The sequence below is a fragment of the Ricinus communis genome, chromosome 6 (assembly GCF_019578655.1).
Source record: "Ricinus communis isolate WT05 ecotype wild-type chromosome 6, ASM1957865v1, whole genome shotgun sequence".
In the NCBI taxonomy this organism is placed as follows: domain Eukaryota; kingdom Viridiplantae; phylum Streptophyta; class Magnoliopsida; order Malpighiales; family Euphorbiaceae; genus Ricinus; species Ricinus communis.
The window spans coordinates 15,046,835-15,065,213 of record NC_063261.1 but is presented as its reverse complement, the minus strand read 5'-3'; the positions used below and the strand labels follow the sequence as shown (position 1 = coordinate 15,065,213).

Below are 18,379 nucleotides of genomic sequence, written 5' to 3'. Positions count from 1 at the left end.
TTAAAAATATTAGCAAAAAGAGAAAAATATGGAGCTCAAAGAAGCTTAATATGACATATTTGTGTCAAGATATAGATTAAGACGCATGAACTGCTAATTATAAGACCCAATAAATATTATAGTCATTTTATATAATTATTAGAATTTATATTAAGAGTTATTTATGAGTAGTATTTGATAGAGATAAAGATACTTAAAATCTTATCTATTAGATAAACTTATATTAGTATATTTATCTCTGGAGAGATTTATTTAGAGGAGAACTCTTCTCTATATAAATTTTTGCAAATCTAATTAAGGAAAAAGGAATGAAGTTTTCTATCATATGTTCTCTACATCTGCCACCATTATTTTTTTCATAATTTTCTACAGTTCTTTATAAACATTTAGTTTTTAGTTTTTATTACTCTTTTTAGGATCTAATGAGCTTTTCAAGAAGTAGAGACTGAGGATCAATCTTCTTTCTACTTGAAGAAATTTTTGATCTAGAGGGAGTTTTTACTTTTTTATATTTTTCTATTTAATATTATTATTGATCATTGGGTTAAATATGTTAGGCTAGTTTTCATAAACGTTTGGTTTAGCCTTTTTACTTTTATATGAACTTTGTTATTTATTTATTTAATCAATGATTTCTTTGTCTTCATATATGTATTAGTTTCATCTATTATTATTGCTTGACCATCATATCAATTTAGTAATAATATTTGTTATGAAAATCTTTAAGTTAAAAATATTAGAAATATCATTTTTACTTTAATCTATGTTGGTATAAGAAACCTAAGTTGCATTATTAGCTTAAGTGATTTAGAAAAAAAGACACATCACCATCTCATTCATTAGATCTAAGCTTAAAGTAAAACAAAGAGATTATTAATTAAATGGCTAGAATAAACTATGCATCTAATTATATTTTGGCCACATAATCTTAATTTATTTTATATCAATCATTCATTTTTAGTTTTGGTTGCAATTTAGTTATAAGAAAATTGACATGTCACATTGTTCTTATTTAATTACTTTTTTCTTATTGGTTGTTCTTACCATGTATCAATATTTTATTTCCGAAGTGACTAAATTTAACGAAACTAAAGTTGAATAACTGAGACGAAACAAATTAAAATTGTACGGCTAAAATAAAACTAAATACAAAATTCAGTGACCATTTATATTATTATCTCTAAAATTAAATAAATACTTTCAAATAAGCTTTTATATGACTTATTCATCGTATTATTATATTTACTCTATTTCATCGGTTGTGATTAAATTCCTCGAGATCCTCTTTTCTTAATCCTCATTTATTCATGTATGTTAGGTTATAGTTGATTCTATCGATCGCCTTGCTTTCTTTAATAACTTTCTGGATAATCCTTTCTTCTTTCCAACTTGTTATGTATGTTGCTAAGCAGATTTGGGATCACTTGATGCTTTCTCTGTAAATTTCTCAACAAGATACACATTCAGGCCAAGGAATGACTAAGGTATAATCCAATTTCTAAAATGCAAGTTGATTTTGGTTGCTGAGGCCAAGTCTACATAGAGAATATAAATAGAATTTTCTTTCTCTAGTGGGTACCTTAACAAAATCAAATAAAATAAGTCCTTGTGAAATAAAAACAGAAGTTTGATACCCATTTTGGCAAAACTAAAAAACTATAGGTATCGCCTTGACATTTTAATCCTTAAAGTGTGCATTAATTTTATTAGGTGGAGTAAAATTGTGCATGTCAGTCACGTGTGTTCATAGAAGGTGATCAAGCAAAAGATTGATTTAGAATTTTTTTTTTAATTTAATGTTTTAATTTTTATAAATTATTTTTTTCAAATTTACTTTTAAAAAAATATTAATGCAACTGCTTTATAAAAATAATTTTAAAATAAAATAAAAAAAAAACATTTTTCCAACATCAATCACAATTGCAGCCTTAAACACTATATGGCCTAACATATGCTTGAGTTTAATGTTTGTTAGCTCAGTCGTAGTTGTCTTAGCTGGTTGTACTTTGATTTTCTAGTTGTTGAATTTAAAGGCCTCTCCTGTATTAAAAATAAAATCACTAATTAAGTTAATTGGTCTTAAGTTGATCCAAAAATTAAAAAAAAAATGCCAAAAAAAGATAATCAATACCCTGTAATGTTAAGTTGTTTTAAGTACTTTTTTTTTTCATGAAAACATTTTAAGGTTGAATTCCTTTTAGTGTAATGCAGCTTTACATTTTTATTAAAATTATTTACATTAGGGAAAAATGTGTAGAAACATATCAGTTTGATTAATTGTTGGCTGCATCTCGTCCGAGATCAAAATCTTTTAAAAATAAAGGATTATACCGAACTTGTCTATATCGAGATATTAACGGTGATTTTCGAATATCGCATAATAGAATGTGATATGATGATTTCCTAGCAAATACAATTCTTTTGATTATTTCCTGCAGTACCATTTAAATAATGTCCTTTGATTTGACCTGATTTCACCTGATTCAGCCTATGCTTTTACTTAGTTAGAAACCCCAAAAGTCTTCTGCAATAACTAACATATTTAGATCTAAAAATTATATTAAATTGCATATGTTTAACCATGGAAATGAATGAAGAAGGAAAATTCCTAGCCACCAAAGTCCCCACCAGTCACCACCAAATCACAACTTGTGAACTATAACAATAAAATAATAATACTATTAGTATTAACCAATCAAATAAACATCACATCACCAATCCTTATGCCCTAAGATGCAATAGTCTCTAAACATGATTAAATCTCTATGGATTTAAAGTAATCCTCCACTAATTACTTGTCCACGTGTCGGCTATATACTGGTCGACTCCCACATGTCAGCTACATATTGGTCAAGCACCCTTTGCTTCCTCGTTACTGCTAGAAAGTGAAGCCCCAAAACAAAAATAAAAGAATTTTATAAATAATAATATTAATAATAATAAAACTATTTATAACAAAAGCTAAAGAAATGTCCTTTTTCTACAAGTAAACACATTAGTCTACAACCACATTTGAATTTCAATTCCTAATAAAACCATAATATTAACAACATTTCCCGCTTTTTTTATCTAATAAGTCCCACTAAATAATTTATTTTCCCAACTTTAGTCAATAACCTAATCATATTTTCATATCCCCAATGATTAGCATCAAATTAAGTTAATTAATAACCGAATTTATTGTATTCTAAATTTTAATTCTTATAGTTAATACCTAAAAGAGATAAATTTTAAATTCTTAAGTAAGAAATTTATATATAATTTTTAACAAAGATAAAAGATAATCGAGTAAATTTCTTTTTTAAGAAATTATTATTCATGTTTCGCATACCCATTTCAAAAATTATATATTTTTTATATAAACATTACATATTTTATATATATATATATATATATATATATATATTTGTTTTCAATATTAAAAAATAAAAATGATAAAAAATATTTAAGAATCTAAAAATTTTATATTCAAACTCATTAATTTCACAGGTGGATACATAAATCTATGATCGAATCTAAATGAGGTAGGCAATGTTTATCTAAATTCACATAAGAATCAAATTCATCTTACTTTTAAATTTAAATGAAAGAAAGAAAAATAATAATGAAATATAAAATAAAAATAAAATAAATCATATAAGTCTCTTTCTCTTTATACTCTCTTGCCTTTACTTTCCCTTTCACCTTTGCTTTTCCTCAACGTTGGGTAGCCTAAAAAAAACCACAAATTAGTAATTTCTCAAATTTTTTAAAACAAGCCCCCAAACAAATAAAAATTGAAAAAACACATCCTAAGTCTACATTTATCATACACAATAATCAACGTACATAACAAGATCACAACCGTAAAATATTAACATCAAATGGGTCCACATAAGATGAATGGTCCAGAAACTTCCACTTAGGCAGTTGGCCTTAAGGCATTCGAAAAACAGGAAACACCGGATAGCTAGAGAGAGAAAGAAAGGGATATAGTGTAGAGAGAGAAACTAGTGGATGCTTATAGTGATTAGTGAAAAGTAGAATGCACGAGAAAAAAATTGATAAAAAAGAGTCCTTTAAAATTTATTATTATTATGTAGTTAATACAGAGAGGCAAAATGCCCACCATCAAAACCTGTCTCTCATCATCTTCTCAATTTTGAAACTTTTTTTTGTTCTTTTTTCCTTTTTTTTTTGTTTTAGAGAGAGAGAGAGAGAGAGAGAGAGAGAGAGAGAGAGAAGAAAATTGATTTAGTGTAGAGAGAGAAAGTGAAGTTTACAGATGCTCTTACAATGGGGAAAGAATTGCAGCAAAATCTGCAGCAACAAGAGAGTAATAATGAGATTAGAAACAGAGAAAATGGTTCTTCTTCAGGTCTTTCCTGTGAGAGATGTTCGATGGGATTATCAAAAATTGTAAAAGAGTTTAATTTTAAGTGTATTTTTGTTTTGATTTTAAGTTTTTGTGTATTAGTTTCTGTGATCTTCTGGATCCTGCCTCACCGTACAGTTAAATCAGTTGGGTTTGATGCAGACATTGCAATTAAGCTCAGTGGTGAGTCTTTTTGGGTACATTATTGTAGTGTTCCTTTTTACTGCATTCGTGTGGGTTTGCTTTGTTGAGAGATTTTTGGCGTGTAATTAGGGTTTGAGAAAATGGGTATTTGTTACTTTGCCTTCTCATAGTGAAATTAAGGTTCTTTCACTATTAGAGTATAAATGGGTTTTCTGCATTTTTACAATGCCATTTGTTTCGGGGGTGTTTTTAATTGATGAGTTTCTACATTTTATGCTATATGTGTTGTGGATTTGATATATAATATTGCATTTGTTGAGTTAGTTGAACTTATCCTTATGCTTTTGAGCTTATGGGTTTGCCCTCTTTTGCATCTTCACTCATTGATTAGGGATTTCTATTGTTTGTGGTTACGGGTGCATGTCTTGTTTGCGACGTATGCTGTTGGACTATCTATCATATTGATGAGATTGTTTCTAGTTGTTATAGGAGTAGGTTTGATCCATATTTTTTAGATTTCAAGGAGAGCATGGTATATCGTACCTTCTTTGATAAGTCTGGACTCTGGAGGTTTGCTTCTGTCTTGTATTGCAAAGTTCGTGTTACTCTAGTTCTAGGGAGGAAATGGCATTCAAAGGTTTGGTTAATTTGGAGTTTTTCCGTCTTCAGCGACTCAATGCATTTAGATAGTTTCTAAGGCCTGTAGAAAGTTCCTTTTCATTTCCTATCCAGTATAATGAATATTCTTAATTTCTCAAGTTTCCTGCTGACAACTTTGAGCTTTAGACAAGGGAAGAAAGATGCAGGAGGCAGATTATACCATGAATGAATCAGACCCTTATGTCTATATGTATCTATTTTTACCATCTGATTGCAGATTTAGTTGCAACTTGCAAGATTATATTCAAATGCTAGTGCTGGTATATTTATTGGATATTTGATTGTTCATTAAGTCAGTGATTTCCTTCTATTTCTCCATTAAAAGCTTTGTGCTCATCTCTCTCTCTCTCTCTCTCTCTCTCGCTCCCTATATACATTTGCATATTCGTATATGCATAGATGCATGTTTGTGTATTTTTGGTTTTAGGGTGGCAATTTGTTCCAATTAGTTCTAGTTCTATATGGTACCTAAGGTTGAATAACCTCTTCATCGATATTAGGAGATCTATTCAGTTGTGGTTGACATGGTACATACTTCTCCAGAAATATGGAAAATTGGATCCCCAGTAAAGTTATATGAAAATTCTGTTCTGCTTCTGGATTGTTATTTCTCTCGCCTGATACTGTGTTTCAACTTGGCAAGATTTATGTTTGTGAATTGAACATGAGCCCACTGTTTGCAAATGTGCAATTACATTAATTGATTGAAATGTGATTTAAACTTTAATTTGTTACATAGACCTTTCTGATATATAGCATATTCAATTTGTCAATTTTTTTATCCTGACTGTGGCTGCTTCTTAACTTAGAAGAGAATTAATGATCTCTTCTTGCTTCTATTTAAAATAATGATTATAAATTTATTAAGAATTTGTATGAAATGAATAAAGCCATTAATATCCAACTTCTTTTCTGGGAAAATGCTTTAGAATTGAAATTTCTTGCCCCTATTCATCCAGTGAAGCATTCGTGTTGCATTCTTACTAAATCTGTATTCGAATCTTGCCCCTATTCATCCAGTGAAGCATTCGTGTTGCATTCTTACTAAATCTGTATTCGAATTAATTCATTTCCTAATAAGAGTAACTGCGTATGTAATATGGAGCTCATATTACTTTTCTTGTTTACAGCTACAGTTCAGGTTTACTTTAAACTTCAAAAACCTGTTCCCCAGCTTGTTCCGCACATTGGGAGATTAGAATACGATATCCATGAGGAAATAGGTGTTCCAAATGCAAAGGTCCTTCTTCAAGTTTCTGCAATCAAAGTACTTTGTGCACCATGTCTTCTCAAATATTATTTAAATCTAATACCTATTTCTTCTTAGCAGGTGGCTATCCTATCCATGCATCCATCTAAACCCGATGCATCTAACTGCACTGATGTGGTGTTTGGTTTTCTTTCTGACCCAATAGATGTTCCAATAAATCAAGTATCTTTAAGTGTGCTGAAGTCATCTTTAATCGAGCTGCTCCTTCACGAATCCAATCTGACTTTGACAACCCCAATATTTGGGCAACCCTCTATGTTTGAGATTCTGAAGTTTCCTGGGGGGATCACTGTAATCCCAGTTCCATATGCTTCCATTTTTCAGGTGGCCCAGATCCTCTTTAATTTTACCCTCAATAACTCCATAGCTGAGATACTGCAAAATCTCAACGAGTTAAGGGATCAGTTGAAGTTAGGATTGCATCTGAGACCTTATGAGGTATTGCATAGTTGCTAACCTTTTACATCTTGTACTTCTGGTGTCTGGAGTTCTAGGTTGATCTGAAAATTGAAATTATACTATGACTTTATCTTTGATTCTCATTTAATTGATGAACTATTTGATATTACCTTGCCAAATCTCAATTTTTATTCTAGAGTTATTTGTCAATTCAAGCATATTGATACAAGAGCTTAATCACTTGAGTGAAGAAATGGTCTTACATTGGAAATGTAGACATTTCATGAATTATCATAAACTTTGTAGTTAGTGTTGGTTGGCTTTAGTGAGTGCTAGTACCATTGGAACCATGTTTAACCTGATAATGAATTTTATCTGCCCTTAGTTTTTGAGCATAAGTATTGTCACTGACCTTGATAATTAAGCCTTTGAATAAACTGTGTTGCTAGGAGATACAGGGAAAGCTATTTATGCTCTTAGGATAAGTTTATAATGACAATGGCAGTCTAATTTCATTCTCTTTTGACCTTCTTATGCAGAATATAGTTGTGCAAATAACAAATACTGAAGGGTCCACAGTAGATCCCCCAGTCACTGTTGAGGCCACAGTCGTGTCAGATCTGGGGAGCCTTCTGCCACAGAGATTGAAACAGTTGGTTCAAACAATCACAGATTCTCCCTCAAAGAATCTTGGCCTTGATAACTCAGTTTTTGGTAAAGTAAAGAGTGTTGTTTTATCATCATACTTAAAAGGTAGAATCCATGCAAACCCTCCAACTCCTTCACCAGCTCCTTCTCCAGAGCCTAATGATCAAGCCAAACCTCCTATTTCTATATGTCCTGGTTGTGATCCATCACTCCCTCCTGCATCTTCTCCATCAGATGATGATCATGCACATGGAACACACCCAGAATGCAGGTCTCACCATTCTTTACATCCTGTAAATCCCCCAGCACCTTCTGTGGTACCTGTTGATCCTCCTAACCCTTGCAGACACCATAGTTCTCCTGTATCCCGAAACCCATCACCATCTCATTCTAAACGGAGCCCATACCTAGGCCCACTGGGTCCCCCATCACAGCTCCCGCCAGCTCTGTCTCCTCTGCCTCATGTCTCATATGGTTCAAGTCCGAGGAAAGGCTCAGGATCTCATGCACATGCTCCGTTCTCAGCACCATCTCTATCATGTAAGTTACTGCGTCCAACTTATAAAACATATACTCTTCCTGGCTTATCATGATATGGTTAACGCAACAGATATGTACATAGTTGTACGTTGGAATGCTGTTTTTCCCTGCTTGCATAAATTATTGATCCGAGGACATGTTAATCTGGAAACTATTCTTAGTTCACCTTGAATTTAAAGACTGCAGATATTATTATAACCTACAGAAATATGGTAAGTTATCTGACAGTACTTGTTGCTCATTTTCAGTTTCAACTAATAACGCAGTCTTACAAGGAATAGTTTTTATCTTTTTACTTTGGCAAAAGTGATAGATACAGTAAATAGCTTTTATATATATAGTACAACCTTGATCATAATTTCAAAATTAATAAAATTAATAGTTATTTTGCTAAATTAAAGATTTGTCTGAAAGCAAACAAATAGTTAAAAGTTCTGAATTCCTAGTAATTTGACCTATTAATACCAGCATGATAGGAGACAAGTACAGAAAATAGAAGTTGAATGCTATGAATCGATTTATTGAAATGAAAAATAAGTTATTGCAACTTATTTATCACCATAAAATTCTATGACTAAAAACTAATTATTACTAAATTCTTGTGTGCGCACAAAATATCGTTATTATAACTCTCTGAATACCTTATTACTGTCCAAAACGATCATATTATTATTATATTTATTTCTTTCAAAAAATTTATGATAAAAATTTATGATAAGACAATTTAAGATATTTTTCAGCCTATTATGTGAAATGATGATCTTAGCTAATTTGAAAGTTTCTCCATTGGGAGTGGTGTATAATGCAAGAGGGGGTTCATAGAATTTTATTTTCCAATTTATGAGTTAGGCATCTGACCTTCAATAACTATGGAGATCATGTACTTCACTTTTTAAATGCTGTATTTTGCATCAAAAACTCATGGAAAATTAACAATACTTAACTTGGTTTTGCCTTTTAAAGTTTACATAAATACACTTTACAATTTAGGCACATTAATCATAAAATTATTTCAATCTTCAAATATCACCAGAAAATAGTATGAAAAAAATCCCTATTAACAATAATTTTCCATTTGATTGATGAGAAAGCAAAATAAATAAATAAGTAATAAATAAAGTGATTCACCAGATTGACTCAACCAAACATACTAATACAAAAACAAATTATTCAGTGTGAAGGATATGAAAGGATAATTACAAAGAAAAATGAAAAAGAATTGGCAGATAGAGACTATGTATTTCCTATTACTGCTGAGGGAAAACTTCATGCCCATTGTTCTTAATGATCTTTAATTTCATTTGCTTTAGATAGTAACCACATGGAAAGTATTAAGAAAAATTTAGTATGACTAGAAAATTTGAGTTGGAGTAAAATAGAGAAAGAGTAAAGCTATCATACGTGGTTCAACTATTTTTAACCATGATACTAGTCTTTCTGCCATTTGAGTTCACATCATAGATATTTTTCAAATAATTGTGGGTAGATGTGATATTGGGTGAAGTTGGGCAAAAATTTTCTTCTGTTGTGGATTGTGCCTGATATCTTTTTTCCAAATTATCAAGATTATGTTTGGTATTGAATGCATACCCACTCGTAATAGTTATGCAGTAAAAGAAATGACTGTAAAATATTGTAGAGTAGTATTGTATAGGCCTTTCTGATGGCATCTTGCACTTGGTTGTTTCAAAGTTAACTATGCTGTGGCTCCTTTATTTACAGCACGATTGATGGTTTTATTTTTCCTTTGTATTAGTATGTTTTCTTAAGTGATGCTTTGAAATTAAGAAAAGAAATACTCTGAAATAAATGAAAGCTACAAATTCCCAACTTATTTTCTGGGGAATGCCTTGAGATTGAAGTTTCTAGTATTTATGCATCTTTATTTGAACCAATTCTTTTTCCTCACAAAAGTTAGTTTGTAATATGGCACTCATATCACTTATTTCTTGTCTTCAGGCACAGTGAAGGCTTACTTTAGACTTCCAAAGCCAATCTTACAGCTTGTTTCACACGTTGGAAGATTGGAAAGTGATCTCAAACAGGAAATAGGCATCCCAACTGCAAAGGTCCTTCAAGCTTGCGCAATTAAACTACTTCATATATACACTGTTCTCCAACATAGTCAAAAGTTGGACCTAAAAATTATTTTTTTCTTAACAGGTGGCTGTCCTATCTATGCGCCAACCTGGTGCATCTAACTGGACTGATGTGGTGTTTGGTTTTCTTCCTGAGCGAAAGAACGTTCCAATAAATCCAGTATTCTTAAGTGTGCTGAGGTTATCTTTAGTTGATGTTTTCCTTCAGGAGTCCAATCTGACTTTGACAACCTCAATTTTTGGGAAACCCTCTGCATTTGAGATTCTGAAGTTTCCTAATGGGATCACTCTAAACCCAGTGCAAGATGCTTTTATTTGTCAGATGCCTCAGATCCTCTTTAGTTTTACCCTCAATCATTCAGTAGCTGGTATACTGGATAATCTCACTGAGTTAAGGGATCAGTTAAAGTTTGGTTTGCATCTGAGAGCTTATGAGGTATTACATGTTCAATTTTGTTTTTTTTAAATGTTATATTCTTGGCATCAGTAGTACTGTAATCGATTGAAATTTAAAATATGGGATGGCTTTAGCTTTGATTTCCTTTTTTATTGTTTGACATTTTGAGATCACTTTGCCAAATATCAGTTACAATTGAAGAATATCATTGACAAGCCTTAATAACTTTTTCAAGTAATGGTCTTACATCAGAAATGTACACCTTTCATGATTTCTCATAAATTTGTAATAGATCTTGGGTGGCTCTAGTGAGTGCTAAAGTCCTTGGTACCATATGTTAACTGGTACTGAATTATGGATTAAAATCTACCCACTGTTCTTCGGCTGAAGGATTCACCGACTCTGATAATGAGTCTTTTGACTAAACTATGAATGCTAATAGATACAGTGATTTATGCTTGTAGGATTACTTGAATGTGATGCTGGCAATCTAACTTCCCCATTTTGTTTTCACCTTGTTATGCAGAATGTAATTGTGCAATTAACAAACACAAATGGCTCCACGATATATCCGCCAGTCACCATTCAGGCTTCAGTTGTGTCACATCTAGGGAGCCTTCTGCCACAGAGATTGAGGCAGTTGGCAGAAACAATCATAAATTCTCAGTCAAAGAATCTTGGCCTTAATCATTGGGTTTTTGGTAAAGTAAAGAGTGTTAATTTATCATCTTATTTGAAAGGTAAGCTCCAGTCAAATCCTCCAACTTCTTCTCCAGCTCCTTCTCCAGAACTCAGTGATCTTGCCCATCCCCCAATTTCTACATATCCTTCTAATACTCCTTCACTCCCTCCTTCATCTTCTCCATCAAATGATAACCACTCGCATGCAACAAGCCCAAAATGTGGGCCTCACCATTCCTTATCTTGTGTAAATTCTGCTGCACCTTCCATGGCTCCTCCTCATCCTAGTGGACACCGGAGTTCTCCATTATCTCGAAGCCCATACTTACGTCCACTGGGCTCCCCATCACAGATCCCCTCAGATCTGTCTCCTCTGCCTCAAGTTTCCTATGGTTCCACTCCAAGTAAAGGTTCAGTATCTCAATCACTTGCTCCATCTCCGTCGGCGCCATCTCCATCATGTAAGTTACTGCTGCCAACTTTCAAAACTTGTATATTCTTTTTTCTCAATCACTAGGAAATATCTCTTTTTCTTTCTCTCTTTTTTACTTGCATAAATTCTTGATGAGTAATTGTTGATCTGGAGAAAAGGACTAACTCTAAGATTGGATTTTATTTTTGCCTGATGCTTTGTTAAACTATATTCTGCATCTCTTATGCATGAGCTTACTGGCATGCAACTGTAATATTTTGCATCATGGGATATATATCATTTTAGAATCCTGCATCAAATATGTTTTAAGTCTTGCAGTTCATGATCTGCTATTAGCTGTTGATGCCATTCTATGTCCAGGGAGGAAAATAATCTTAGTTGTGTTATATACTTCTGGTCGTGTTCTTTATTATTATAATGTGTGGAAGCATTTGAAAGTACACAACCAAGATTGGTCTGTCCTGCGTAGATTTCCATTACCTTTTCTGAACTAGGTGCATAATAGATTATTTCAATTTTTTTTTTCTCTTTCAATCTTTCTTTCTTTTTTCTTTTGAGATTTCAAATACATTTCTCCACCCAAGGAAAAAAGAAAGAAAGAAGATTGATAGAGATAGAGAGTACAGCCAAATTAGGGTACTTGTAGTGTCTGTTATAACACTATTGTGAGTCATGGGAGTTAAGTAACAATCAGCAACAATTAAATTGAGACGGGAAAGATTGCCTTTGACTAATTTTGTCAATATGGACACCAACAAATTGAGGAATTGAAATAATGCTTACCATGCATATGGGCAAATCTTGTGTGCATATGTGGACGCAGATGTGTGTGTGTGCATGTGGTAAGTGAGATGCTATTGGGGTCTCTACTCAAGTACTTGTGTAAATGGGTGCGGACATTCACAGGCATGAGCATGCACACATGACTTCTCCATATGCATGGTAAGCACAGAAGTCACTTACTCATGACTATTCGCGGTCTTATTGTTGTGAGCTGGATCTTGTTGCTTGTCAGTAAAATGAAACTTTGGCAAATGGAGTGGTTGCATTAGTATGTAGCTGAACCTATAATATTTAGCCATTTTGCAGCCAACATGTTTGGTGTTGTGTTGTCAGATGGATTTATGGTGACATTTTGTTTTAATAAAATGATCAAATGGTGGTAATAAATTAATTTACTTAGAATGTCTTTTTAGAAAAATTAAATGTGTTTTTATTATATTAATATATAGTTGCATGGTTTGCAGCGGTAGGAGTAGGTCCTTTCTGCAGGGAGATCTGGTGGTTGGGATTTTCTGGATTGTTGGTCTTTCATCTTCTTTGTTGCCCACATTGACAGTAAATTCTGCAATCACACTACTTGAGACAATTTCTGAGGCACAATTAAAGAAATGTTTGATACCCAGTCTTGTTCTGGCGAGGATGGTAGAAACTTCTGTGGAATATTCACCTAGTTTTCTCTTTTTTCTTTTTTCTTCAGAAAAATTGACAAATGTAAATGAAACCAAAGATGAATCGCAGGTCAAAGCCAAGAAGGTGGCAGGCCTCTCATCCCTCTTCTAGTTTTTTGATGTCACATAGAAAGCTGAGAACTTCTCAAAAGGGAGCAACCCCCTAAACAGTGACCAATCAAGAAGCAACATTATATTGCAGATTTCAAGAAGCATTTTCTGTATGTTCCAAGTGTAAAATATATAGGTTTCTTTTGAGCATCTGCAATGCAATGCTAAGGAAAAATTGTAATGCAGAAACTAGTGTGATAACCACTTCTGGAGTAATAGAATACATCTTAAAGAAAAAAAAAAACAATTTCTTCTTGTTGAGTTTTTAATTTTAAGTTTCTTACGAGGCTGAAGGAAAAATTAAAGGAAACAGGCACTTAAGGTAATGATTTTGTCCTGCATTAGAATCAATTACGGCTTCCAATGTCAGGATAGCAAGAAGATAATCCAAGAGAAATCAGCAGAAAATTTTCTTATGTTATCATCCAATGGAGAAAGCAATGTTCTCTCATGTACAGAGTCAATAGAAGTTGTCAGGGCTATATTTCTGTAATGGAATGAACAATTCAATTGAGGTGCCTACGACCTCCGGTTTTTTATATTCGCTAGATATTTTATGGGTGGCCTGTCCACAAAAATTCTTCGACCATCATTTGCCAAGGCCTCGTACTTCCAGGCAGGTCCAACAAACCATGATGTAGCAACTCCTCCCAGCAAACCCCCTAACTGAAATTTTAGTTGGCAAATGGAAAATTAATTGACATGTGAAATAGCTGAAAACAAAAATTTCAGAAAAATAAAAATAACAATAATTAGTCCCTGAAATAACACGTCTTTATGGAAAACGAAGACTACAAGCAAGCTCCTCCCACAGATAGACCCAGGGGGCAAGCAAACTCCTACACTAAATGCAAGGCTTAATCTCAGCGGAACTCCCTGTAATGCTTTCACAATTTCGATTTCGAGCTTTAATTTTTATACTAATCAGAGCTTATGGGAAAACTCAAGCTAAGAGAAGAAAAAGTCCACGTGCACCTCCGGTCTCCATCCTTTCTCCCGTCTATCTCTTCCCTCTGATAATTAGTTCCAATTACATATTATATTGAAGAACTCGAATTATACTTACATGTCCCCAATTATCAATGCCTCTGGACAATATACCAATAACCTGCACGGAAGATGCCCAAGAGCATTAGTTAGAACTGCTGCATGCATTTCTGGGTGGTCACTAGATAAAATCTTCCATGTAAAACTGAACCAAGGACCAGGTCATACATCTCAAGTCAATTTAACACAACAAATCAGCCTATTGGACTTGATCTGATATGCTGTAATGAGCAGAAGCTGGAGAACATAATCCTACTATGCAGCTAAGTGACACCCCCAAGATTCTTTGAAAGCTTTAGATCTTACCATATTTAATAATATCACTTGTGCTATGTGCTGTAGTTCCTCCATACCACCTCTGATCATGCCTCTATGTCTTATGACAAACACCGCAAGAGATCCAACCTAAATTGAATATACAAATGTCAATAATCAGCTGTGAGAAAAATGATTAGCTTAACTTTCACTCAGCTGACAGTTCAATGAATTGAAGTTACTGAAGCCTACTGATTGAAAAGTCGAGAAACTAAATTTAAAAGGCAGCATATTATGAGTTGCCACCTTTTCGCCTCTATATTTTCCCTTTGTAATCATTCTTCCTTTTTTTTTTTTTTTATCCTTGCACTTTTTTTGTATTTTTTTCTATTATGCATAATTAATATTCTGATTAGAGAGTGAAAATAAACTTAACATAAAAGTGCAAGGAGAAGTACGCAGACACGCAAGCGCGCACACATCATATCGAAATATTATCATGTTGTGCATAATTATTATTGCACAAGTAATCTCCACATGTGCCCCACCTCTAGGTATATAAATTATGTATCTGGTATGGTAATTAACAAGAATGCAATACTTACCAAGAGAGAAAAATAAAGTAACATGAAAAGGGAAAAGAAAGAATCAAATATGCAGCCTCACACGCCATTCGTACATTCAAGTCTATCATGTGCTAAATTTTGACAAATATGTTTTTAGAGTAGGGTGCAGGATGCCCTACTAATCCAAAGATTGCACCTGAGGCGCCCACTGCAGGTGCTTTGCAGAACCAGTAACTTGTGGCTGAACCTGAATTTGAAAGAATTCAATCAAATATACCAGCAAGTAAGCATTTATTAAAAAATATATATATATATATTTCACAGAGTTTATGAATGGTTACTTGCAATTGCAGAGGTAAAGTAAACTGCAAGAAATCTCCTTGGACCGCTGAGGTTCTCAATGGTAGGACCAATAGAATTCAAGGAATAACTATTTACCTGGAAAGTAAAGAAATAATTAAACAGGAAAACTTAGCAATAAATGGAGAAATAAAAAATCAGAAGATTAAGAACATACCATAAGGTGACCAATATTTGCATGCAGGAAGGAAGATGTGACCAGCCTCCAAAACTGTCCCTTGTCAATAAGACTATTAACCTGTGCACATTATGATCAATCTATAACAAACCCAACAGACAGAAATTTCAATAAAGAAAACAAACACATGCCTTCAATTTTAGCTGTTTAAGTGTCTAACCTTAGCTCCCCAAAATAACAGCTTTCCCTGGGTAGCAAATTGTGCAGCAAAAACTCTGCATAAATGGATAGCTACTAAAACACTATTTCACACGTTTGCTATGGAAATATTCTCCACATAAGCAAGAATTAAAGCCAAAAAACAGAAGGGTAAACCAGAGAAGAAATAAAAGTTATAGTTAGCTCCCAAATTGCACCACATCAGTGACAAAGGAGCAACAGTATGTACATGCCAGTGTGGTACTCACAAAATATTAATAGCAAGAAGAATATTTGTCCATTTTCTTCCATTAAATGAATTGCTTTTGGATGCCTCAGAGTATGGCGCTCCTTGAATTCCATGGCCCTTCCCAGTTTCTCCACCATTGAAGAAAGATAAGCAATGTGAAGTTGTAGATGCAAGAACGTCATTTGAAATCTGAAGAAAATCAATTCCCTTAAATTGGGAAGCTTTTCTGCACCATATGTCCTTCAATCTAGGCACATGACAGAGATGAGAGAGTTTCTGTCCAATAGGAGAGATCAAAAGCTAAATAACAAAAATACTCTCAGCACATAAACAAGTTGTGACATTACAAGAAGGAAAATTTTGCAACATGTGTGTTACACAGAGAGTATTCAGTCACCAGATTCTTTAAATATATTGTAGAGAGTATTAGCAAAAAGTTAACACAACTAAAAATTGACAACACCATTAACTAAGTAATATGAAAATGATAAAATATAAAGAAAATGCATATAACATGCCTACTCAAGGCTGAAAGCTACCCAGTGTCACTTCTTTCCCATTACATCATAATAGCATTTTCATTTCTTAAGCTCTATGGGGAACAAAGTGCAGCAAACAGCCAATTATATGTTCTACTTTATAACATTTCAAATGGAAATACATATATGTTGTAGGAAGAATGTAGACAGATCTTCTCCACTCAGAAGAACAAAGAAAACTCTATTACAAACAAATGTTGATTGCTAACAGTAGCAAGATAAAGACAAATTCCCCCAAATTATTCAAGAACAATACAAAATCTCCATTAACAATAAGAAAAACAAAACAACAGCCTTCTTTTTAGAGGAAAGAGTTTACAAGTCCAACAAGTTAAAAGTTTAATCTAAAGATAAGTTATATATAATGTATACAGGAAATCACAATCTTGCAAACTTCAAATCATATTTACAGCTGAAGGGGAAAAGAAATATTCCAGGCAAAGAAAACCAAGTTTGAGTAATTCTTTCAATCAGTTGTTCTATTTACGTTTACTTTTAATAATCTCATTTTTTTTCCTCTCTTGATACAAGAATTATCATAGTGGGCATCTCCGATTCTTTATTCATTCAGTTAGCATCCAATCAATTATTGACAAAAATAACTAAGAGTTCATACCCATTACACACACTAAAACTCTGGTAACAAAATATGTATCAAAAAACAAACAGTGATAAATTGAAAAGAAATGAAAGGGTACCTTGAAGGAGGAGTGGAGGAGGAAGCTAAGGCGGAGAGAAGTGGCGGTGGCGATGAGATGAAAGGGCGTGGTGGGTGTGGGTCCTACTGGCTGGAATTGGACCCACCATATTGGCTGATGATGAAGCGCTGATGAAGATGGTAAGGAAAATGATGATCCCATCATCAACATCACCATTCCCTTCTCTAAGCAGTTGCTTTGAACAAGAACTGGTCTCTGCTACCAGATATTTCAGTTATTTTCTTTATTTCTTTCTTTATTTATTTGATGATTGGTTTTGCTTCATAAAAGAAAAAATAAATGGACGAGTACAAACGGGTTTATTAATCCGCTAATATATTATTATAATTTATACAATGTTCAAAAATATTACTGTGAGTTCATCAAAAAAGAAAATTATTATGACTATTTAATTAGATTAGAAGAGTGTTCATGTATAATATAACAATGATGCTTATAAAAGCTGATATAAACTGTCTTTTACAGTAATAATGTTTTTAGCATATGTATTTAATCTTTTTATATAAGAATAATGACAGCGTGTAATTCCTATATTTATTTATATTAATAATATTATGTAATACATTAATTGATATATTAATTTTTTTGTGATTTTATTATTTTTCAAATTTTAATATATATTTCTTTTAGATAAAGAGAAATACGTTGTTACAAATCGTGATTAAAAAAATGTATTTCATTGTTAAAAATTCTTGAATTACAAGGATTGTACTACATTTATCCAATCAATTATTATTATTATGTTATTTATATTTGATAATATAAATTTGAAACTTAATAATTTTAATTCTATTTTATTAATTGTTAAATCATGATTTAAAAATTATTGATATGATGAGATAGATTTAATAGTCAAATAATATCGTTTTCAATTGTTAAATTCTAAATCTATATTATCAAAAACAAAAAATATAATAATAATGACTGATCAGATTAAAAATGGCTAAATTTTTGCCAATTGATATTTTTTAGTAATGACATATTTTTTTTGTGATAATTTTTAATTACATACTTCCTTGCATATGAAAAACCACCTATTGAAATTTGTCAAATAACAAAACTATAATGATATTTCTTTTATATTTATCTCTAAATAATAAACATAAAAATATTTAGATCACTCCACCTTAAGCCTCCAAA

General features: G+C 32.6%; 2 protein-coding genes across 3 annotated transcripts; one reads left to right on the top strand and one right to left on the bottom strand.

Moving 5' to 3' along the window:
- Window positions 1–3,952: 3,952 nt before the first annotated feature.
- On the top strand, window positions 3,953–13,442 carry LOC8281938. Its single transcript, XM_048375584.1, has 8 exons — window positions 3,953–4,537; window positions 6,289–6,398; window positions 6,489–6,866; window positions 7,367–8,015; window positions 9,975–10,084; window positions 10,179–10,550; window positions 11,038–11,653; window positions 12,873–13,442. Exons 1-8 carry the CDS (start codon window positions 4,276–4,278, stop codon window positions 12,959–12,961), a joined length of 2,586 nt encoding a protein of 861 aa, XP_048231541.1. The 5' UTR covers window positions 3,953–4,275; the 3' UTR covers window positions 12,962–13,442.
- Window positions 13,443–13,584: 142 nt separating this feature from the next.
- Window positions 13,585–17,546, bottom strand: LOC8281937 (RHOMBOID-like protein 10, chloroplastic). 2 transcript variants are annotated; one of them, XM_025159489.2, is made up of 9 exons: window positions 17,219–17,546; window positions 16,001–16,281; window positions 15,754–15,808; window positions 15,573–15,653; window positions 15,397–15,493; window positions 15,235–15,302; window positions 14,541–14,639; window positions 14,254–14,295; window positions 13,585–13,853 (listed from the first exon to the last, which is right to left on the bottom strand). In XM_025159489.2, the coding sequence occupies exons 1-9, from the start codon at window positions 17,393–17,395 to the stop codon at window positions 13,707–13,709; spliced, it is 1,047 nt and encodes a 348-aa protein (XP_025015257.2). In that variant the 5' UTR covers window positions 17,396–17,546; the 3' UTR covers window positions 13,585–13,706. The 2 variants fall into 2 exon arrangements, with proteins under 2 accessions (XP_025015257.2, XP_002531417.2); XM_002531371.4 differs by having other exon boundaries at window positions 16,001–16,257; window positions 17,219–17,542.
- Between the last annotated feature and the right edge of the window lie 833 nt (window positions 17,547–18,379).

Coding starts and splice junctions, on each gene's coding strand:
- LOC8281938 (XM_048375584.1), top strand. CDS start 4,276: ATGGGGAAAGAATTGCAGCAAAATCTGCAGCAACAAGAGAGTAATAAT. Junction 6,867..7,366: donor TGCATCTGAGACCTTATGAG/GTATTGCATAGT, acceptor CTTCTTATGCAG/AATATAGTTGTGCAAATAAC. Junction 11,654..12,872: donor GTCGGCGCCATCTCCATCAT/GTAAGTTACTGC, acceptor CATGGTTTGCAG/CGGTAGGAGTAGGTCCTTTC.
- LOC8281937 (XM_025159489.2), bottom strand. CDS start 17,395: ATGGTGATGTTGATGATGGGATCATCATTTTCCTTACCATCTTCATCA. Junction 16,282..17,218: donor TCCTCCACTCCTCCTTCAAG/GTACCCTTTCAT, acceptor TTTGTTATTTAG/CTTTTGATCTCTCCTATTGG. Junction 15,303..15,396: donor CTTTACCTCTGCAATTGCAA/GTAACCATTCAT, acceptor TTTCAAATTCAG/GTTCAGCCACAAGTTACTGG.